Below are 25158 nucleotides of genomic sequence, written 5' to 3' on the forward strand. Positions count from 1 at the left end.
CAGTGTTGCCAGTAGAAGCCCACTTACATTAAGGTTCCCAAAGCTGCCAATACCAGTCCCACTGAATTGGCATCCACAATAATGGAAATCTTTTCTAGAACTGTACTTAGGCACTGTCTACATGAAAGACAACATACAAGAGAGTGTAGGGAGAAAATATTTTAACAGACAAAATGACCAAGAGTTACTGCACCTTCCGTTAAATTTCTGTTCTTCAGCTCCCTCTTACCTTATATTCCCACCCTCTGACCTCTTTTGCCAACAATCCCCCTTCTCTATTTTCCTACACCTCAGAAGCAAGCACATTAGGTATGGAAAGGAAGAGACGAACAAAAACATTAAATCAAATCTTGTATTTTAATCTAGCAGCAGCAAAAAAAAAATTACAAGTCAAATCCACTGATATTTCTCAACTGGTCAAATACCTCTTTCCACTGGAATTTAAAAATATTGAAGACAGCAATATAGGCAAGCTTTCATCTCCATTTATGAAAACTTCAACAAAAATACTATAATACAGATTGCATTACATGGAGCATTGCTTACCATAGACATTTGGGGATCTGGAATCTTAACAATTTCGGAACTTGTTAAAATTGGAGATGACTCATCACCATCCTGAATGACAAAAGTTAAAGGCATATTAAACATCTCAAGTTTTAGGAAAAAAACATGTCATATTAATGTACTGTGAATTATACTGCAGTGAAAGAATGATGCAACTGCACCTTGCTGACTTTTGAGTTACAAAGGGGAAAACAGAAAATAAGAAAAGGATTCTTTTTCTTGTTAGATTTTGCCAGATGATAAACAGGGTAGCAAGACAGATTAAAGCTCATCTGAGGAGATGCAGCTTGGCAGCTCACTACCAAGCTGGCACACAGTGGAGTGGAGAAATTTGCTATTTTCATTACATGTGTCCTCTGGAAGCACAAAGAGAAACCAAACTGAGGTCCGCATTTCCACTGAAAACAAATCATTTCCTAGAAATAACAACCATGTTACAGAAAACAGCTCCTAATAGCTCAACATACAGGCTCTCTGAAACACAGACAAATTTAGGAAGATGTAAGTGTGCCTATCTATCACAGGTTCCACATGGAACGTGACAGCCTCTTCTAGAAGTCCATACTGCGCTGCTCTGGAGCAGTATGACAGGAGCCTGCTAGTTTTCCTTAGGGGAGTCTAACCCGCTGCTGCATAAATAAGGGAAAGGAGAAGCTAAATGTTTCCTGTTTGAACCAGGCAGAAGGAAAAAATACAATGCCTGCCACCACATGACAGACACAGCAACTCTGTTTCCCTCTTCCAGTCACACCCAGCCATTTTGTTTTGGGTTTTTTATCTTAGAAGCATAACTAAACATTAATTGACACCACCTACAGAAGAACATTTCATTTAAAAGGCATTATAAAAGAGTAAAATGGAAAAAACAACAAGACAACACCTGCATGATATATGCTATGCTGTATTTATACTTATTCCGTTCTCATTTATTTTGGAGTAAATTTCAGCTCAGAATAAAGTTGTTTTTGACATATCAACAATTCCCTCAATAATGTAAGTTTTGAGATAACTTGCTCAGGTTTGCTTCTGCCCCCACCCTCCTTTTTTTCCCCTCCTGCTTTTCCAACCACACACACCTCTTGGGATGACTTTGCTCTTACACTTTTCAGAAGTAACTTTCAAAGAAGTGAGGAGCTTGTATCCAGGGGAAGAACACGTCACCAACAGGACACAGGAGTTAAAATTGCCATTAACGTTTCAGGAGAAACATCTTTTTCCAGCTACATAATTTTTGTGTTGCCAACTACAGTAAAAAATCTCTTATTATCAAAACGCACATTCAAGAAGACACTTCTATTACATTTATTGGTGTCCTATGCCTTTCTGAAGTAACGATTTTACAGTCTAAATAATGACAGTAACTATACACACATTCTTCCTAGTTAAGGCAAATACACATACAGTCTGGCTGTGGCTGATGTTGGTGCCAGAACATGAGCAGTATTGCTTTTCCCACTAGTCTTTAAAATAAAGTATGCATACAAACACTGAGGAGGACAAAGAGGACATTTGCTTACAGTTTCTCTGTTTTAAAAACCATACTGCCTAAGTAACGAACTTAGCTTTAACTTAACTGTATAGAATTAATAGTATTTCCAAAGTATTTATAAGATAATAAAATACTACTGCATCACTGTAACAGTAGACTGAACTGAGTTGGAGCCACACTGACAGATCAGCACTCGCATTGCACTAAAACCTTTGCCATCTCAGACAAAACTTTCAGATCATGTTATACTAGTTGTACAAAGTCAAATTACATAAAAATCCAATGGGAGGGGGGGGAATCCCTTCTGAAAATAAACACATCTCATGATAAGAGATGACAGACCTATTTCTATCTACTAACTGGTTATCTTCCCAATCAAAACCGTAGTAAGGCTGCAATTTGACTTGACCTTTATAAAACAAAGGATTACCAATGCCCCAGTGACAAATAAGTTTCCACTCCATTTAGACCCTTCACATAAAAGCACTGTAAGAAAAACTTGACACAGGAGTGGATTCACTAGAAACTAATTAACGTTCAAACTCCTACTGAGGCATTTACAACATCCATATCCCATGTGGATTCTCTAGGGATAAGTAGTAATAACACCCATACTACTACATTTTTCTCCCAGTGAAAACATTCAGATAAAATAGCTGTAAAGGGAAAGGGTCTGACAAAGCTTTTAGGCTGGTAAAAATGGAGCACCTACCCCGCAATCAAAAGCCTATGACAGCTATTACCAACTCAGAATTTACTAGGATGAGAATGACAAAAGCACAATTGCCTAAAATTTGCTTACCTACCAAACTAAAATAAAAAAAGCACAAAGCCTTCCAGTGACTAATGTCAAAATGTTTCTAATACCCTTTAAAATCAAGATCGGGGATTTTTTCCAAGACTAGTGTTAAAAGAATGATTTCTAAATTCATTGCTGTCATGGGTCTTTTTTTAACCGTTCAAAAGAAATACTATAATGACTGTTCTTTAAATTCCTCTACTCAAATGCAGCTAGATTATGCTGAAGAGCCAAGCTGAAAAACTCTAGTTATTCAGCTCAAGCTCTAGGAAAATTTTGCTCCCATTCCATTTTAGAACAAAGCCTTAAGCTTCAACCAAAACTTGCTATAAAACCAAGCTTTGCCAAAGCATTCATGGGACAAGTTACTGTGTCAGGAGTTAACATTTTCAGAACAAACTATTTTGTGAAATCCTCAAGAAGGCACAATGCCATTAGTTTGTCTGTGAAGGACATCAGTTGTTTAGCTTTGCCTCCCAATTAGATTAACACACGGCTCTAATTCTCTGTCATACTTGGAGAGCATCACATGGATCACTGTGATCCTGACCATACAAACTTACTAAAGCATGCCAATGCCTGGGGCTCAACTCTGAATTAGCATTTGAATTTGGTCAGGCGCGTGCTTTTGAAGTGTCTCTCCTGATCATCCCCATGTAGCGAGCTTTGGTTCATATCATGGAAGTTTTAGAAACACTAAATATCCTCCAACTGCCAACAGTCATTCAGCTCAGGGGATTTGATTAAACCTAGTTCCAAGCATAAGAACACAGTGCAGACATTGGGCCTTACACCTCTCCGCTCTGTAAATCTGCTCCTCTTGGCTGCATTACCTGCTAGCACAGCCAGAACCTGACATGACCTGCTGTTTTGCCACCAGGAAACAAAAGCAACATCAATACTAAACAGCATTAACTTGCTTTAAACTACTATGTTACAGAACTTTAGAGGTATTTCACTACATTAACGTCAGCGTGTGTGACTTTATATAAATACTAGAGACCATTTAAGAAAGTCAACAACATTTGCAGAATTTTCTGAACCAGCAAGGTGATTCTACAATTTTCTGAAAATCAGTTTCACAACATAAATAAATAAGGAGGTTCTATTTATCTTATTCTTTAGTCAAAACATCATTTCAAGTAACACCAATGGGATCCAACTTCTCCCACACAAAAAGTAAACGGACACCCAATGCTGTAGACAATACTTTTGCTTTCTTTCAAGCCATGAAAAAGGCTCTGATAATCAGACTACTTTTTTTTTTTAAATAAACTGCATGCAGCAGTGCAATCAATTTATTTATTCAAACAAAGGCTTCACTCAAAAGCTGCACAAAAACACATTAATGATAAATGCTGGTGTTATTTACACTTGGAAAGTCACACTGAATTTTTGACTAAATGGAGAATCAGAAGTGATGCTCTCATTACTAGCAGACTGCTATCTGTCACGTCTTGAATGCTGTATTAAAATTAAGTTAGAGAACATGGAAACAGCCACTGCCACTTCATTTCATTGTAATTGAATGTTGAGTCGAAGAATCTCAAATTCTATCAGCCACTGTTTAACAGGCTAGTTCTTCGTAAACACTTGAAAACAAATTTATCAACAAAACTGTGACAAGTAATCTCCACTTCGACTATCGGTCACAGGCAGGTGACAACAGAACCTGCTTTCATTAGACTCAACATACTGGATTGGTGATGCCGGATATGTATAGCGTACACTGTAATTGGAAGGATGACAAAACTGAGAAGACAGGCACTAATTTATGTACTGTTTCATACTGCTGCCAGAAAAGGGTCAGGAACTTGTTGAAAAGCTACTTCATAACAACAAATCCCTCAAACTGCAGTTAGTTATAGCTTTAATATGTACTATTACACATTCAATTACTTTATTTCCACAAGAGTAGCCAATTCATAGTTATTTTGTTCCATGCACTTTTAATATGCTTCAGACACATCTATTAAAAAATAGATGCAGGCTTGAAGTCTGATCCTTCTTTCCCTCACCTTGCACATGTTTAAAACCATAATGATGACAAAAAAATTGTGTGTGTAAATCAGGAATAATTCATCTATAATAGCAGGTTTCTGGACATGAGAGAGAGAAACTGTTTTTAGGAATGTCACATTCAACCACAAAAATAAAGAGCGAAGAGGACACAAAGCCACATGGTAGCCATGCTCATCATCTTGCACCTGTGGTAACTACCAAACATTCTAATGTCAAGTTTTCACTCTCACACAGGAACAATGGCTAGTAAAATGTTTCAGTATTTTGATCAAATTCCACTATGGTCTCCAGAAAAATATTTCCTTGATTCCCACAGAAGTAAATAACTTCATTTTGTTTCGTGGAGGAATCTGACATATTGTAGATTTCATTCTGATCTGCAACACACAAGGAGTTTTGTAAAAGTAAGATCCTCTACAACAGCTGGTTCTAACAGAAGTCTACAGAAGCACTATGAGACAAGCTATTCTAAAGGCAAAAAGATTTGGAAAGGTGGGGAGAGGTTCCATTGTCAACTACAGTCCACCAAAAGAAATGCTGCTTAGACACTCAGGCAGGAAGCTAAGCAAGTTTTTAACCTAGACAACTACCTAAGGCACAGTTACACTAAAATTACCGAAATTCACAAAAAACCCACCACACCTAAAAAAACTCCCACCCCAAAAAAACCCGAACACACAAACAAAAACAACCCCAAACAAAAAACCAAACATACCCAAAACAGAAAAAAGAAACCCAAAACACACCCCACATACTTGCCTCAGATTGTGGGAGGCAGACACTAAGCCCATGTACACCCACATGCATTATTTTTATATCATGTCTGCAAGACACAGCTCTTACAAGGGCTTATAAAATTTCATAAACAGCCACTCATTTTTGTTATGACTACAGCAATTTGAAAAACAACCTTAAGAGCTTCTTCTATACTAGCATCTCTGTTAAAATAAGTTCTAAGACTACTGTTGTTAACAGTTTCAGATATTCAATACTTTAATTCAAAGGACTAGATTAATAGCATTTGAACAGTTCTTCTTTCAAACATTCACAAGCTTTAACTTGCAACAGAGCACACAGTTGAGACAGATTCTAATCTGTGCCTTCTCAGAATTTTTTTTTTATGGAATCCTGCTTTTTGCGATGTATTACTCTATTTTTCACTACCTTCTTCTAAAATCTTAAATTATATCACAGTTCTCTCCAGAACAACTGGTAATGTTGTCACATGCATAGGAATACTTGTCATCTATTTTCCATTTTATTAACATTTTGCATACTGAATTACAGTTTTAAAATTCTCAGAATAGATGCTGCTTAAAGTTAGCTCCTCTGATCTCAACAGGACTCCAGTCTCTTTTTCTACCTTCTTTCTCTTTTCCATAAAGCTGCATTATTTAGTAACTTTCTGACTTCTTATGAATCTAAACATGCCAAAAATTTTAAAAGGCAATTACTATTTTTTTTTAAACCAGATTATAGATCTGCTGCTTTTTGTGTTTCAGTGGGTCTTTCTACAACGCAGAGGTCCATAAAAGTACTGATAATGCCTTCCAAAGTCACACTGATGTCTGTTAAGGTCACTGTTAATCCTTCATTCCATTAAATTTGAACTCAAAAAACACTGAAGGCACTGCTTTGGGGATCCATTTTGTGAACAGAAAGAAAAGTTACAAGACATTCCAATCCAGAAGTCTTTTAGTTAATTGACTTCCAAAGTATTTTCAGCATGAAAGACTAAACTTTTGTATTTGTTCGTTCTAGAGAAAACATTCACCAGCAGAGTTCCTGTGCAAAGTTTTAGTAACTTATCTTTTATAAAGTTACCAATCAATACAGGTTCATTTCTTCCTGATACAAGACATAATTTTACATACAGCTACTCTGAAAATACTGCTGGATGACTGAAGGAACCATAAATCAGGAAGTTTTTAATCACTCACACTTACTAAATTCTGTAATCTTGAACTGTATTACACGAATGATTGACTTCAGCAATTTTGTTGCATCTCTACTATTTGATTTGTATGTTCATAAACAGTTGCCACTGACAGCTGTCTGCCACTATCCTGCAGCAGAATATTTCACCTCAGCAGAAAAACCCATCCATTTTAGGTGCATATGTTGCTTTTTAAAGACTACCATAAAGCCTGCAGGGCACATACCTTTTCGTAGTAAACTATTCCATATTCTTTATCATCACACTTGACGCAACGGAATTCAATCATCAGGTACATAAAATTAGAACTTCGTTTTTCCCTCTGAGAAGAGAACAACACAGATGTGTATCATATATTAAAGTGCATCAATCTTCAGCATTCTCAGTACAGCAATTACCCTACTTCCTTTGTGTTTTAACTGATTAATTAGATTATCAGTTGTTGTAGCAATTATTCAGTTAATCATTTCACAGCACTACTTGAGACCATATCACCTTCTTCCTGACATTCTTACTTCCACACATTCCCACTTCATGATAAAAATCCACATGTAACAGATAAAAATCACATTGTTTTCATCAGCAGCTTGCAACCATGGGCTAAAGGTCCGAATAAAAAGGCAATGAAGAATTACCAGATGACACCTTGGGTTTTTGTTTTGGGTTTTGTTTTTTTTGTGTTTTTTTTTTTTTTTAAATCATTACACACAATTATGCATGTCAGAGTCAAAAACCAGAAGACAAAAAAATATCACTTTTTAGATAAACACTATGAAAGAGACAAATTAAACCTGGACTATAAGATTAGATTTGCTGCTCATTCACTCTTGGAGGAAGGTTTGCTCATGTATGCATTTTTTTAGAAAAAGTGCTAAGGATTTTAAAATCTAGGAGGGAAACAAGAAAGAAGTTACACATATCCACCACTAGGAACATACAATTAAAAAAAAATTAAGCATCCTGTTTAATAATGAGCAACTCAAGTTCGTTTCATGGATTAATAATGGATTGACTTTCCAGCCCAGGTAAAGTGGTTCTGCATTTAAGGCACAGCTCTAGGAATCAGGAATGTTTAGTTTTCTGTATTTTTACAGGAGACTGAGTTCTTAAAAACTATTCATAAGGGATTATAAAAACACAAATTTAGGTTAAAAAATAATCTGATTCCCAGAGGTCTAATTATAAATAAGACAACAAAAATATCAGAGTGCAAAGCAGAAAACAGAGTTCTGTTGTACAAGATGAGTATAATCAGTGAACAGTTTGGGAGTGATTTTGCTCAATGAGGGTTAACACCTCATTCAGGTATTTAACTACCATATTTTTATTATTTTTTTTTAAATTATATTCATTCAAATCTTACAAGTGTTTTTCCTCAGCACCAAAAATGAAAACCAATAAAGCTGAACAAGTCTAAAACCAAGGAACAGACTGTATGTCCAAAAAGCTTCCCATCACAATCTAAATAAATCCTAGAGTTAAGTTACTCATACCTAACAGAATTTGTTTCAAGTTATTCCAAATTACTAAGAAATTCTGTCTTCTGTGATCAAGTTAACTTGAAGCTGAAAACTTATAAGACAGCTGTCTGTTCTGGCAGATGAAATGCTGGACATGAGCCGGCAATGTGCACTCGCAGCCCAGAAAGCCAACTGTATCCTGGGCTGCATCCAAAGAAGCGGGGCCAGCAGGCTGAGGGAGGTGATTCTGTCCCTTTACTCCACTCTGGTGAGACCCCACCTGGAGTACTGTGTCCAGCTCTGGGGTCCTCAGCACAGGAAAGACACAGACCTGTTGGAGCAGGTCCAGAGGAGGCCACAAAAATGATCAGAGGGATGGAACACCTCCCTGTGAGGACAGGCTGAGAGAGTTGGGGTTGTTCCACCTGGAGAAGAGACGGTTCTGGGGAGACCTTATTGCAGCCTTTCACTACTTAAAGGGGGCTTATAAGAAAGATGGGGACAAACTTTTAGTAAGGCCTGTAGCGATAGGACAAGGGGTAATGGTTTTAAACTAAAAGAGGGTAGATTCAGACTAGATACAAGGAAGAAATTTTTTACAATGAGGCTGGTGAAACACTGGAACAGGTTGCCCAGAGAGGTGGTAGAAGCCTCATCCCTGGAAGCATTCAAGATCAGGTTGGACAGGGCTCTGAGCAACCTGATCTAGTGAAAGATGTCCCTGCTCATTGCAGAGGGATTGGACTAGAGGACCTTTAAAGATCTCTTCCAACCCAAACCATTCTATGACTATTATTCGCATTATTGCCAAAGTAAAAATCAACTCTGGAAGCTTAAAGAATTTTTTTTCCTTTTATCATATACACTGGTGGTTGAAGAAAAACAGGACAAGTACTTAGAGTTCGTCTCCTAAGCAAGCAAAGGTTCCATATTAGCAAGAGCCAAAAAAAAAATTACCAATCTGATGTTCGATGACCTACCTCATTGATCATTTCTATTTCTCTAAAGGTCAGTCTGTCCAGCCAGTCCACTTTCACCATGTGACCTTGCCGATGAGACTTGGTGAGCTGCATGAAAAAACACAATGATAACATTTAAATTGCTCAGAGCAATAAAAAGAATATCTACGATTAGAGACACTGACATGAAGTCAGGGGAAGAAAAAAAAAGAGGAACTGGGAAAAAATGCTTGTACAGTACACACGCAGTAGATCCTTGTAAACAGCTAAGTCATGCCATAAAAATAATTCTAGTATCTAAACCACCAATCACGGCAAAGACCAAAACCTTGTTCCAAGCACATCACCTTTGCATTTTTAACACATTAAAAACAGGAACCTATTTTTAAAGCAAAGTCACATAACAAAGATATTTCATTTTTTGTGTTACTTCGTTTCATACAGTAAAACCTACCAAGCCAAACAAAAGAAGATATTTCAAAAACTATCGAAATCAAGTTAGCCTTACCTAAACAAGTTTTCAGACTGGGACTTACACATCGCAAAAGGTCAGCTGAGGACTTATAGCAAGTCATAGAGAGCTTGTTCTCCCTTTCTTTTTAATCTTCTGAAAAGTAGTTCAAGTTTTATTCCTACATCTACATATTGCTGTAGTAATAGCAAGGAAGTTGAGTTGTTTAAAGGACTGCCTAGCAGTAGAAGAGTGGAAGAGAAGATATGAGCCATACTACCTGTAGTTTCAGATGCACTGACACACACAATAGTTTATGAAAAATTCAGCAGACCACCACACAAATATGAACAAGAATCATCTTTTCAGCTCCTAAGAAATCACAAGTGCTCCTCAAACAAAAAAAAAAAAAAAATCACTAATTCTTGCAGTATGCAAGAAGCGATGCAAAGGACTAGAAGACATCAAGTTCTTTCATGTTTTAAGGAAAATCAATATCTGTCTAGAAACTGGCTAGTGAAGAGACGCTCAAGATTATTCTTATTAAGGGAAAAGTTACAACTAATACTTCATCAGCTTTGTTCTGTGGTCACGCTGCACACCCATGAGCATTTAAATTTGAACAGGCCATACAGCCACACCAACTGCCATTTCTTGCCCAGCTGACAGCTAGGGGACAGGCAATATACAAAGAGACCTACAAGAGCATATGAATGAAAGGTATTGTATGCAGGAGAACACAACAGCAGCGTACTGCTTCCATATAGAACTGGAGATGAGATTATGACAAAAAAGACACAGAAGACAAGACCTGCTATATGCTGGGAGTTGTCTAGGTTGCATAGTTTGTCAGGTACCTGCACTAGACTTTTGGTAGCACACCACTATAGATACAAAAAAAAAAATCACTTGGAAGAAAAAAAAGGTTAAGAGTTTGCACCAGCAGTACTGTTTCATTATTCTCACTCAAATCCCCAGTAAACTGATGTCTTCGCAGTACGGGCAAATATTATTGTGCCCCAAGGATGACCTGGACTAAATGCAAACCCCATCACGATGCACTCTGAGAACAGCATCAACTTCACGGCCAAATAGAGATCCTGATTGATCTGGAGAGTACCTACATGACAAACTCACAAGAAGCCAAGCTTCAGAAATTATGCAGAATCGAATAGCTTTGTACATCTCTTAGAAGCAATGCTGACATAACAGGCAAATAATTGTCTGGTCTGCAAAAGACTGTAAACAGCCATTAAAACCATTAATGAAATGAAATTTCAGTGTTCTGCAGTCTCCTTGCAGGTGTTCTTTTATCAGTGGAACTGATCTGTCAAAGACCAGCTTGTAAGCATTTACCCTTGTCTTCTAACACCTTGATCAACTGCCCCTTCATATCCAGCAACAACAGACCATCTTGCTGGTTCACTTCCCATAAAGTGACTTCTTGCTGTTTCAGACAAGTTCATTGGAGGGGTTTTTTTTTTCCCCTCTTATTCACCTCCCCAGTGTTTAATTTGGTGTTACGGTCTAACAAGACTTTGGATACTCGTTCCTACCTCTAAGCAGGAAACAAAACCCCCAATTGATTTAGCCTCCTTGGAAACAGTTTATGTCAGAAAGAGTTGAAATACACTACAGCCCACACACCATGGCCTCTGCACTCTCACAAGATCTGAATTAAATTTTAAGGCAGATTACTTACAAAAGCAAGCATGACATTTAGCTCTGAATGCCAATGCTTGCTCATTTCACAATTATGTTCTTTAATTCAGCTTTTCTGGTTCTTGGTTCCTACTACGTTTACTAGAGATGAGGTTTAAAATTTTCCATTGAATATTAATCCTCAATTATAGTTCAAATATAAAACTATAACTATAACCAAAAGCAGTCACAATTTACAAAGCAGTGAAAAAGCTATTCACTTGGGAGGAAAATCCTGCCTTTTGTTTCTCCAGATTTGCTAGGAACTGGCCATTTCAAGAAGCACTAAATAGTAAATTAGCCATGAGCACCTCATGTCCTTTGTTCTGAACTCATTCCATGAAACACAAAAACATAATCCCATAATGACTATGAGATTGTTTGCTTAAAGCAGCTGATTCACCTAACGTTTCTTTAAGCTCTAGACCACAGTACAGCTTGACAGAGGTAGTAAGATTTTGATGCAAACTTTGGAAGACCACTGCAACTTCTAAGAATTAACCCTGTTCAGTATATAGTAGGGGCTTTTTTTCATTTGTTTTGTCTTCAGTAAACTCTGGGACAACTAATCGTCAGATTAGCTTCCATAAACATCAGAAACTTAACAGTACGAAAGGAAAAGGAAGGGCGGGGTGCAGCAAAGTATAATCCTTAATAACATTTCAGGATGCTGAATGTAACCAAAGCACAGAAACCCAGTCTTTGGGTTCTTTCAACTTATCAACAGGATTGTAAACAGGAGCAGAATATAGTAATAATTTTTTGCTATCTTACATTCCGCAGCCACTTCATCAAATTCTATCTCAGCAATATTACAGAGGCAGAATGTGCCAGGCCTGTACTAAAATGGTAATACAAGACTTGACCTTCGCCTCATATATGGCTTCATAATATATTTCAAAGGTAGAGAACGAGGAGCATGCAGACCACTTATAATCCAAAATGCTGTTCCAGGCAGGCTGGACATTATCACTTAATGCATTCACAAATGTCCTATCTAGGTCACAGAAAGGTCTTCTCATTCTCAGCAATTAAGAAATTCCTTACCCTTACATGTCCACCATTTTAGCCACTTCTAAATTACTCCCTACTTTTTTTTTTTATTTAACAAAAATATTTTTTTCTTACTCAAGGCAGCCCTCTTATTTCCACTACCTTAAACCAATGCATCAAAATTTTCAGAATACTACATATTCACATTCAGCATCGATACACAGAGTTAGGATAGCACTTATCAAAGCCTTGGCAAAAAAATGTTATTTAGAAAACTTGGTCACAAATTCTTAGTTCATTTTCTAGTTCACTGCACTAGAGAATAAAGAAAAAAGTCATTCTGTATGTTTTAGAGGAAAATTATTAATCTCTTAAACCTGCAAACCTCCCTTAGAGAGGAAAGAAGTCATAACAGAGCAACTAGTTAGGCCTGCATACAAGACCGAGAAGATCTGTAGGCATATATATACACACACATGAAGAACCATTCTCTTGAATTAATATTTAAAGCTTAAAATAAAAGAGAAGCTAGTGCCTCCCCTTCAGGGAAATAAGCATTCATCACCTGCTACTAAATAAGAGACATCCCTGATACTATCTCACCATTATTATTATCTAATTACATTTAGTCAGCAGAAGGTGTGAGGGAAATTAATGGAACAAAAAGAACTTAAGAGTACTTTTTGTTGAAGTAGAATAAATTAACACACCACTCATGGGAGAAACATCTTAATGTCATTAATATTTGAGCAGGCTAAGGTATTCCACACTCATCCATTAATATTCAGCAGCAGCAATTCTACAAGCAACATTCATGTGTTTTGTAAGAGCACAACAATAAGGCACCTCAACATCAGAGACTTGCCATAGTATCAATTATTGAAGGTAAAAGGATGCAACCCTCCAGCAGCCAGGCATTGATTTTATACAAATTCCCTGTAATATTAAATATGACAGACACACACAAACTCAGAAGCATGTCAAGAAAATAAGAAGTTATCTTTTAGATGGAGCAAAGGTCCTTGAGCAAGCTCTTCTCAAAAGTTACTTATTATCTGGAGGACTCTAATTTTGCCTCTGGTATCAGACGTCAATCAATAGCATGACACTTAAAAATGATACGTCTGTCCAGTAAACAGAAAAAACTCAAACCAAACCAAGAATAACAAAGTCCACACAAACTCATCTTGTATTTAACTAGTCCTGCTCCTCTTACCTATATTTAAATATACTTTCACATACAGTAGCATCAGGAGGCATTCAGCAACTGATGAGTAAGTTAGAATAACTGAAGCTGATTGTGCTCAAACAATGGCTGTTTAGGAAGGATACATCACAAGAACATCATCTGCTGTGTAAACAGCTGTGCAAGTGAAAGCTCTCATAGGCACACTACCCAGAAACCCTATACACTTCGCTAGCATCTGACTGTAAAATGTTTTTATAAATTAACATAATGAAACATCAGTGAAAACACTCTCATCTTTCAGAAATTAGTATCTCCCAAAACAGCTTTCAGATGAGAAGAATGGTGGCAGTGATGTTATTAGCTTTTTACTAGCCATTAACTAGAACTCTCAATTGGGATGTGAAAGGAGAGTTCTCTCCTCTTCCTCAGAGGCTTTGAGCCCTCATCTCCCATATGACAAAAGAACAGGCTAGAACACACCCAGGTATTTTAAGACTGAAATACACTACATTATTTGCACTTCTTGAGCTAGGGAGCATAAGACAGCGAAGGGAAGATGAGAAAAAACACTGGTAGGGTATGGTCATGTTTGCATAACAGAACTGACATGAAAGGGAAGGCTCTAAAACCCTTTCTCAGAGACCCACTGCCTACATCACGTCACCATTTGATGAACTATAAACAAGCCTTGATATTTAGTGTCTGTCTACAGAGCTTCCTTAGGCTAGTGGGAGTTTATTCTACTACGATCAAGAAATGGGGCACCACCACTGGCAGAAAATCTTAATGAGTTTTCCATTATAAATTCAACATGAACTAGACTAATAAAAGAGAGACCCTAAATGAAAGTTAGTTTATTGCTGTGATAAATCTCTAGAAAAGAAAATGGACATATTTATGGCACTGGACCTGTTTTCACTGGGAGTTGCACAAAGGTGAGGATGAAAACTAGGAGACCAAGATTACGAAGAAAGTACACTGAGTAAGTGGGTTGAGTGATTTGGCAAGCTTGGGGTAAGCTTAAGTGAAGAATAACAGAGATCAGGTAGTAAAACAGTTGAAGAACTACCATCTGCTGATCAATTCCAGAAGTAGTTTTGATGGCAAAAATACACTCTGCCATCAAGTTGGGAGAAGATACTAATACATACACATATTCATGAGCTGAAATGAGTGAAACTTTGGTGAATTTTTGCAGTTCTACTCAAATTCTTTCTAATGTAGAGGTATGTCATACACATCTGAACACTACATCAGACAGCCTTAAACCTAAAGGATGGCTACTGAAAGAAACTAGACTGTCCTCCCAAGTTACTGTTAGGAGCTGCTCTTACTGAACCTGATGGCATTTTGGCTTCAAGCATATTCGAGACATGTTCACATTTTCATTCTTTACAAAGAATTAGGATGTTAAGTTGTTATAACATAATGCTATGTATATTAAAAGGTATTTATACATTACCTTTTAAAAAATACTTTAGAAGCAAATGAGTATGATCTAGTTTACCCATTTGTAGACAACCCGTGAAATACCTAAACAATCAAAGGAAGATAGCTTTCAAGTGAGAAAACAATACGAGAAGACTGTTTTCATTAAAGGCTGTCTTCATTTCACTCCAATGAAAGTGCAATCTTTTCACATACATCTTAAAGGTATTCCATTACCTTTGCCAAGCGGCTCATTTGATCTTCAGAGGCTGTGCTGCTGGTTCTCCCAGGAGTTTTGGTGGGCTCTGAGCCATCAGCTTCTACGTTGGGCCAGACTTTCAAATCATGCATTCCTTGACGAAACATACTGCAGGGAAAATGCAGAATCGCTTCAGTAAATTCAAAATAATACAGCTGTCAGGAATCAAAGTACAGCAGCAGCTGCAAGAAAATGAAGTAGCTTCCTTTGCCAAACCTACAAACATGCACTGCCACGCATAATTTAACTAAACTGCAAAAGTGCCTTGCACCTTGTGCCCTCTACGGCCTTCACTTTTATTGGCACACAGAGTTTGGAAGAAAATGAGTAAGTCTGAGATAACTTATTTGGCAAGTGGAAGAAAAATGGGTAATTCCCAAAGTCAGTGGGGTGGTACAAACGCAAACTGAGGACAAAGCTTGACCTTCATAGTTTTATTACTTGTAATGAAGCAGAAAGTATTCCTCTTGACTTGCAAATTATAATACTGACTTTAGGTCTGCCAGCCTGAAAAAAAAACATCAACTAAAAAACTACCTAAGTTTCATTTGAAGGCCAACTGATAAAAAGCAGCCTTCTGAGCTGCCAAATAAAAAAAACCCACAACCCTTAACACATCATTTTCTCCATCTATGCTTGAAATTGAATTGGTAATTGAAACCGTGCAGTGAACAGAACTTTGCAGGGTAACTGACCACACCTTTTCTCTGCAAAACCCTGCTTCCCTTGTATATTTGTGCTGATCCTCCTATAAAAGATGCCCCAAGAAATCAAGTGCATTACTTTTGCCAATAAGAGGTGATCACTTAATTCTAACAACTTCAGGTAAATACAACTGGAAGGAACGCTTTAAAAAGTTAACCATTAAAAATGAGAAATACTGACTAGAAGAACCATCTGACCTTGAATTTATGCATATGTTGTGGGATACTACTACAAGGATTTCCATTTACAAGCAAACACAAAATTTCAAAATTATTTGTTGCTTTCTGTCCATCTACTTCCCCCAGTCCCCACATGCTGGAAATAAAGATGATTTCATTTATAAATTGTATCTTTTCCTAGGAACTATGCTCTCATGCTTTAAAAAACTACCAGCAGTCTTTGGGGCACAGTCCAACTGATGCAATTTCATTTTCTGCCCTAAGACAATGTCAATCTTTTTGTCAAAGCAGTATCTTCAATGACAGAGATACAACCTCTGTCTACAGTCATTTTCTGCATTCAGTATCACTAGAACAGCTTTTCTAATGCTAACCTAAACTTTTCCTGCACTTCAGTTTAGCCTTATTACTTCTTATCCACTGACAAGACAAAAAAAAGGCTACTTGTCTCCATTTTCCAACGCTGCCTACATACTAGAAAAGTGTTCCTATAGTCTTTTCTTCAGCCTCACTAGTCTTTACTCCTCCTCCATCACACCTGTTTGCTAGACAATCAATGATATGGACTCCCTTAGACTCCCAGCAGTCAGCAACTTGCTTGAAGTCAGTTACATAGAACTGAACATAGCCCAGCTGAGTGGCCAAGTATGGAGAAGGAGGATACAACATTGTCCCTGATGCACATACTTGTAGAGTGTTCATATATTCAATGCTGTTTGCACATTTCACAAGAACATCATGATGCTGAATCATGCAAAACTTAAGATTCACTCTAAAACCCAGATCTTCTCCCTCTGTTTTCCTGGGCAGCTGCTCCCCATTCTGTATTTGACTACAATCAATTGCAAAAAGTACCAGCGCCTCATAGTTTTCCTTCAACTGCATCCTATTTTTTCAGTCCCCTTTGCACTTAGTCAAGATCCTTCTGATGTACTGTCACCTTCCCGCACACTTGCAATCCTTCCCAGCTTAGTGTTATCATCCACACATGTACTAAACCCACCCTCTATTGGAGCACAGATTATTAATTTTGAAAACTCCTGATTTACTGAGTTACACTTTATTCCTTATAAGTAATACTGCATTAGCAGCCCAATCGCAAACCAATTAAATCAATTACGTTAAGTAATCAATACTGGCATCCATGCATTACAAAAGTATAATTATGAAGTGATTTCAGCATTTGCTACCTTAAAATCCGAGATTACAGACCTAAAAAAAAGGCGAAATTTTGCTGTTATACAAGAGAAGACTTTTTTTAACACTGTAGCATGTATGAAGTTACACTGAGGAAGAAATAGAGTAAATCATCTATGTATCCGATTTCTCAAACATGGAACTGTTAACCTGGTTTAAAAAGTTTTATAAAATCTCTTCTAACCACTGCTACCTTACTATTCACAAGTGATCTTCAAATCTGTACCATAGAAGAAAAAACAGTATACCCATATTTCCCAAAGAGTGAGACCGTTGTTCCTCCCACAGGAACTGCTTTACCAGGTCCATATACATCCCAGATGGTCAGAGCAACCTGGGCATTGCGAGGCAAATCTGGATACTTCACAGGCAGTTTCAGCCATTCATTCCAGCTGCAGAGAAACACTTTTTATTAGTCACAAAGCTTTAGAATTCAAGTTACTCTGTATATATAACCCAGAATCTCCTTAGAATATGAATTTCTAAGGACAGATGGACTACTTTCCTCTGGGCTTTAACCATTCAAATACTTGTCTTGAGGATGATTAAAAGGCTAGAGACCAAAGGAAAAATACTCTAGCTTGATGACTAAGTACCAAAGATCAGTCTGTCCAGTAAACAGTGTGAGAGAATTTATTTAAGTAGTAAGCCATGCCCAAACACACAAATAACACTTTCATTACTTACCTATTACACAAAAAGGTTGGTTTTGTGCTGCCAAGGCAACACTTAATAACCATATAAAGACTTGAAGAAACAGAAGTTATTTGAAGAAGACAATAGAAAACAAATCTTTTTGACACAAATAAAAAAACACAGATTTATTTATAGAAGTTGATGCCCCAGTAACTAAAAGGAATATGAAATAAAAGGCAGTCACTTACTTCCATCTAGTGCTAAAAGCTTTGTAGGAAGTTCTAACTGGAAGAGCAAGAGGCTTCCCTTCTGCAAACACCTGACAAGTTACATACAAGTCAGAGCAAGTTTCTTGATACAGTCCTGAGAACTTCAGCATGGGATCTTCTAAGAGAGCTTTGTAACTCTTCTGTTCTCTTTTCCCTTCCAGACTTCCTCTATGGGGGGGGGGGGGGGGAAGAGAAAAAATGAATAAACCAAAATTTTTTTATCCACATTAAAAATCCTATTCTATTCCCATACCTTATATTTAGATTACCCAGTACTGAGGCTATCCTCACTTTGCATTACTAGCTAGTAGTGAAATCCAAATATTGGAGAGGAACTCAGGATGCAAGTGATGAACAAATACAGAATTTATTGCTATACTGATTTGGGGGGAAGCAGGGAAGGGAAGAATTACTTGTTTGTCTTTTCAGTGGAGATAACTTCCTCTAGTACAACCTGTAGATTCTCAGACAGCATCAAATGAGGTAGCCTAAGCAGGGCAACAATGAGATTACATATGCTGCTAATAATATAGAAACCAAAACAAACATCAGATTACATATGCTCCAAATACTATTTGAAAAAAAAACCCAAAACCAAAAAACCCCACACATGATAAGAAAAGCCTTATTTTTAAGCTGTATGAAATGTGAAACCTATGACTGGCTTTGGATGCCAGTCATCTCTCAAATCAACAAAACAAAGCTCAACTAAGCAGACTGCTCAAATCAAACTTAATTAAATCCCTGCAACAATTTGCAGAACTCTAGTGTTAGAGTAAATCAACGGAATTTCTCAGGCCTCAACTATCCCACGGTGAAAACAATCATGCCTTTTAAATATCTGACTGTGGATACACATGTGAAAACAAAAAAGGAATTGTGGTGGTGATGGGAAAACACGTAAAATCAATCTTCCAGTAAACAAAAATCTATCAGTACCACAAAACCACTTCAGAGTAGATGAACAAGTTTCTTGCAAGAAACTAGCGTAGCACATTCCAGGATGACACACACTTGGATGCACAAAAAAAAAAAATCCTAGTTATATTTTTGTTAGGCGGAATGATTTAGCAAAGAGAACACGTGCATCTGACTTCAGATACCATCTTCCATTCAGAAGTTAAACAAGCCCCAAATAAGCCTCCCCAAGTTAGTTTTCCAAAAAAGTGCAATATACCTTAATGTAGCAACATTAGGTATACATTTTAGAATCAGCTATGTCCCTCCTACACAAATGTAAACATCCCACTGCTGTAATGCACAAAAATCCCAAACTTAAAAATTAAAAAATTAAAAACATGAACCAGCAAGTTCATCAAAATGAACCACCGGCGTGTGATACCAGCTTCAACAAGAGTGCTTGCATACACCCAGTTAAGCACATACTTACATGTTGCAGCAGCTGGATCTGCCTACAACAAAGAACCCGACTAAGAGCAACTTGCTTTCGAAGGAGCACACAAAGAAGTAGGAAAAAGAGTGCCGACAGTTCACCCCCTTCCCCTAACACTGAGGAGTGAGCTGTGACACCAGCAGTTCAGAGGTTACCAGAGACATTAGCGCTGAACTGACAACAAGCCTTTGCCTTGAAACACCGCCCTGCACTACGGGACCTAAGGCCATGAACGTTTGTAACGCGTTTAGAGCAAAGCTTACAAGCCTGGCCCTGCTGCTGGCGCCGCGGCCCCGTGCCCGTCCCCCGCCCACAGCACCGCTCGGCGGCGGGGGACGCTGACAGGACGCGGCCGCGCTACCTCCGCCCGGCAGCCCCGAGGGAAACAGGCGGCGGCATCCAGCAGCTCCTGGTGTTGATGAGGGGAGACAGAGCCAACACCGCCGCGTAACCGGGCTCCCGCGGGGATGCCAGGCTTTGGGACCCAGCGCAGCTCGGGTGAGCGGGCGGGCGGCCCAGCCTCCCCTGAGGCGGAGGGGACCGGGCCGCTTCCCACCCAGCCCCAGCCGGCCGCCCGCCGCGGAGCAGGGGGACGCTGCTAGCCCCGGCCCCCCTCACTTACATCTTCAGCTGCACGTTGATGTCCAGATCGCAGCTGTAAACATAATAAAGCTTCTCGGTCTCGCCCATCGCTGCTGCTGCCGCCGCCGGTCCCCGCCCGCCGCCTCAGCAGCGCCCGAGCCCTCCACCACAACAGCCCACGGGCATGAGCGCCGGCCGACCCCCCGCCTGGGCCGCGCGCGCCGCCTCGCTCTGAGCATGCGCTGCCACCGCCATCTTGCTTAAGGGAGGAACGAGCGGAGACGCCACCGCCTCACGCTGTAACGGCCCTTTACCAAGATGGGCGCCAGCTTAAGTCAGCCGAGTGGGCGGCCCCAAGATGGTTGCGCCCACGTCTCCCTCACCAGCATGACTGCCGCCGGCTGTACGGCACGCAAGATGGCCGCTTCCATGAGCGGCATGGCAAGATGGCCGTTGCTCCAGCTGGGTGCGAGATGGCTGCCTGTCCCGCCTGAGGGAAGAGAGGGCTGGGCTGCGCGGTAGTTTTGGGGCCGGTCTTGTTTAATATCTGTATCGATAATCTGGATGAGGGGATAGAGTGCACCCTCAGCAAGTTTGCAGACGACACCAAGTTGGGAGGGAGTGTTGATCTGCTCGAGGGTCAGAAGACCCTGCAGAGGGATCTGGACAGGCTGGATCGATGGGCCGAGGCCAATTGTATGAGGTTCAACAAGGCCAAGTGCCGGGTCCTGCACTTGGGTCACAACAACCCCATGCAACGCTACAGGCTTGGGGACGAGTGGCTGGAAAGCTGCACAGCGGAAAAGGACCTGGGGGTGTTGATTGACAGCCGGCTGAATATGAGCCAGCAGTGTGCCCAGGTGGCCAAGAAGGCCAACGGCATCCTGGCTTGTATCAGAAACAGTGTGGCAGCAGGAGTAGGGAGGTGATCGTGCCTCTGCACTCAGCGCTGGTGAGGCTGCACCTCGAATCCTGTGTTCAGTTTTGGGCCCCTCACTACAAGAAGGACATTGAGGTGCTGGAGCGTGTCCAGAGAAGGGCGACGAAGCTGGTGAGGGGTCTGGAGCACAAGTCTGATGAGGAGCGGCTGAGGGAGCTGGGGTTGTTCAGTCTGGAGAAGAGGAGGCTGAGGGGAGACCTCATCGCTCTCTACAACTACCTGAAAGGGGGTTGCAGAGAGGTGGGTGTTGGTCTCTTCTCCCAAGTGATGAGTGACAGGACAAGAGGAAATGGCCTCAAGTTGCGCCAGGGGAGATACAGACTGGATATTAGGAAAAATTTCTTTACTGAGAGAGTGGTAACACAATGGAATAGACTGCCCAGGGAGGTGGTGGAGTCGCCCTCCCTGGAGGTGTTCAAGGAACGTGTGGACGTGGCAATGTGGGATGTGGCTTGATGGGCATGGTGCTGTGTGGTGTGGGTGGGTTTTTTTTTTTGCTTTTTTTTTAGTAATGGTTGGACTTGATGATTTTACAGGTCTTTTCCAACCTTAGTGATTCTGTGTGATTCTGTGATTCTGTAGCAGCCTGCAGGGTGATGTGTCTGAAGGTGTCAAGGCTCTGACTCCTGCTCAGCTTTCCAGCAGTTTACCTAATTTTCACAGGCTGCGATTCTCCACACCGCAGACAAATCTCTCATCTCCAAAACCCTTTTGTGCCCTGGAAGGTGGGTGCTACTTCTGTGAGGCTTACAGACACTATTCCTTACGTTTTTCCAGGGGTTGTCACACACTGGGTAATTTTGTTTTATGCTTTATGTTACTGACAGCTGGGAAGAAGGCCTAGTAGAAATGGCATTTGTCTTCTGCCACCGTGCAGCAAATACTGTGCAGGATGCGGACGTTACAGGCTGATCGCTGAGTTCATCGTGGCGATTTTATCATGAGTCTCGCCACGTTTACTTTAGGAGTAATTTTTTGCTTATTTGTTATGTTTTTCCTGAAGCCTCAGCTGTCAGCAGCAGTTGGTGATCAGCGATCATCACCTAACCGAAAACAAAATGGCAAAATATAAGTACAGAATGACTCTACATCTGCAACAGGCAACCGAAAATCACCCACAACTTACGTATTGTAAATAATCGTACAATTTTAAACAATTCTTAGTGTTTCGAGGGTTAATAAGGATTGCAGGCACTTTTAAGTGACAAAAATACACGTCATTACTATCCTACACTTATTTTGTCTACGTAGGCAAGGCAGCTGGAACTGACTAAAGAGGAGGTTCGTGGTTCATGATCCACCACAGCCGCTGAACTTCTCAGCGCTGCTGAAAAAATGTATAAAAAGTGCTGTTTTGGTGTATCTCGCTGTACATACAGCAGCGCTAGTCCTGAAGGAGCATCAAGCATGCTTGTATTAAAAAAAGATAATTGTCGTTTGGAACCAGCACGTTCTCCTCCATTTTCACAGCAAGAACAGTTAACGGGTGAATGTGGAAGGAAATGTCATCAGATAGTCCTCTTCTCTTGCAAGTCAGCAGCAATGGGGGAAGAGGCTGAAGCAGGGGAGGAACTTTTCTTTAAGGAAAGGACTATTTCAGCTCAACATTATTTTTTTCCCCTCAGGTGCTGTGACCAGGAGGTCTTTTTTTTCCTTTTTCTCCAGAACAGCTAGGCAATTAGAGAGGGCCATGACCCAGAACTATATATCACTAAGACGAAGCATTTCTTTTCCAGCACTGCCAAGCTGGCATGTGTCATGAGTGCAAAACGTAATTTAAGCATCATTAAATTAACAAATTCCTTTGCACAGATGATGTTAAAGTAACTTTAAAAAAACCACAAACCAAAAAAACCCCGTGATCTTTTATCCAGCCTTTTCTATCTTAATTTGTCACTTTTTGCTCACATTTACAGTTTCTACAGCTCTGGCAGCTGCCATTCATTTATTGCCTGCCTCATAATTTTTGATGGCTTCTGTTTGTTTGTTAGTTTGGTTCCAGCCCAGTTTTTTACATAAAATCTCTGCTTTCCATAGCAAGGATAAACAAATGTATTGCTCTTCTTGGCTGTGGAGAAAAAATAAAGCATAAAACTGTAAAAATTTAAAAGACAAACCTCACAATTTTAAAGCTAAGCAATGTATACCTCTGTGCATACACAAATGGCAAGTACATTCATATGTGTGTACCTGTTTTGGTATTATTTTGTCTCAAGAAAAATTGGATCCTTTTTCATTTAATGGAATTAGTAGTGTCAGTTAAATAATCTCACCATCGATTTCACCATCACAGAGACATTTTTAGGTCATTATTTAACTTTTGTTTATTTATCAGAAAAAAAGCTAAGGGAAAAAATTATGGAAGACCTCTGCAGTTGGCATTAAAAAAAGTTTTTGAAGTGATATGTTTCCTAACTTTCTCAGATTCCAGTATGTCTAACTAAATAAGTAGATTATGTCTGTGGGAGGCAAAAGAGGAAAAAAATGTTCAGGAAAGAAATTTTTTATAATAAAATTGTAGAAAGATGAGATTTCAATCAAAAATTTCACTTTCTCATATTAATACTTTCTCATATTAATAACCTTACATTTATAAGTTCTCCAATACTGCCATAGAGGCAGACAGAAAGAGTATTTTCCACCTTGAAGGATCCTAAAGTACCTCGAAACCGCTGTCTGTGATGAACATACCATGCATGTCTGGGAATCATTGCCTACACTACTGACACGGATCTTGCCGGAGGTGACAGATGCCTAAGCGGGTGCAGTGTCTGTACGACATGCCACGCTGCTACAACCGAGGTAGCACACTGAAGCCGAACAAGGCCATTTGGTACAGAGCAGATGCAGAGCTAGATAAGGCCATTATCCCATTTACTCTCTGCTGCCACTTCTGTGGATCCTTCAGGGCACTCAGCATTCATGGCAACATCTATACTCCTAAAAACAGCCACCGTAGGCTGTTGCCCCTGAATCAAGAAGCACGTGTGGCTCACATCTACCCTATCTTGACTTGTCCCCTGCAGACTGGTCCATCTGTATCCCAGCTGCAATAATATTTGGTCCATCTCTTCTCTAAGCTTCAGTGACCACTCTTGTGGCCAAAAGACACGATTATTTCTCTGTGTGTTTTCAATCTCAAAGTGTCTGATGTAATGTAAGGGTTGTTTTGCAGCCTACAGGAAGGTTTTTACAGCATGACATCTAGGGCACGGCGTGAAGGCACGTTGTGGTGGCCAAGTGTTTCTGGCCTATTGAAGTAGGGCAGGATTATTCCAAGTGCTGGGTATCAAACAAGGCACATCCGTTCTCCTATTGCCAATCTGCAGCACACCCATAAGAAAACTCTCCTGGCAACTCTACTTGGGTTTCTTCTTTAAGGAGACTGATAAGTGTATTCCAGAAGGGAGTCGGGAAGTGAACTAACACACACACTGTATGGGCAACTGCGTATATGTGATAGCAGGAACAAGTTCTGGAAGCGAACGAGTGGCAAGATTGCTGGTGCTCCACGTACGTTGTGAAGCAAACTCTGACCTTCTTCATGCCAAAAAGGGCATCTGTACCTTCTAGACTTGGGGTGAAACTGAGAGGGATCTGAGGGACTAATAGGCCTTAATGGTCACCAATCTCCTCTGCTCATGGCACAGGACCCCATTTCAAGGAGTTCCATGTCCCAGCAACACCACAGATACCAGTTTCCTGCTCCACCAGGAGCCTGGACCCAGCCTTGGGCTCCACTGAGCCAACCCCCGCCCTTGGGCTAATGTCCCATCCCCATGGAGGTGCCTGATGCCCAGGGCTGGAGCTGCCCTGGCTGCCCCCCCATCTGCCCTGCTCTCTGGCTGGGGCAGTGGGACAGGCCCTGGCTTTCTGCTACAGCATAGCCAAAACACACATTCCTGTAGTGCCCTAATGTTTACCTGAGTGTTTGATCTTGAAACAGCAATTTAACTCAACACATGTAAGCATTTACAAACTTTTTGAAGAAAGGTATGCAAAGA

At 39.9% G+C, this 25158-nt stretch overlaps 1 protein-coding gene across 1 annotated transcript in view; it reads right to left on the reverse strand.

Annotated features, from left to right (window-relative positions):
* PIK3C3 (phosphatidylinositol 3-kinase catalytic subunit type 3) overlaps positions 1-20322 on the reverse strand; it is an 83952-nt gene extending 63630 nt beyond the window's left edge. Inside the window, exons 1-7 of the mRNA XM_059833327.1 lie at positions 20255-20322; positions 18219-18407; positions 17583-17726; positions 15232-15361; positions 9254-9340; positions 7040-7135; positions 547-618 (exon numbers count right to left, since the gene is read on the reverse strand). Coding sequence (XP_059689310.1) covers positions 547-618; positions 7040-7135; positions 9254-9340; positions 15232-15361; positions 17583-17726; positions 18219-18407; positions 20255-20322 — 786 coding nt within the window. The remainder of the gene's footprint in view (positions 1-546; positions 619-7039; positions 7136-9253; positions 9341-15231; positions 15362-17582; positions 17727-18218; positions 18408-20254) is intronic.
* Between the last annotated feature and the right edge of the window lie 4836 nt (positions 20323-25158).

The sequence above is a fragment of the Gavia stellata genome, chromosome Z (assembly GCF_030936135.1).
Source record: "Gavia stellata isolate bGavSte3 chromosome Z, bGavSte3.hap2, whole genome shotgun sequence".
NCBI lineage: Eukaryota > Metazoa > Chordata > Aves > Gaviiformes > Gaviidae > Gavia > Gavia stellata.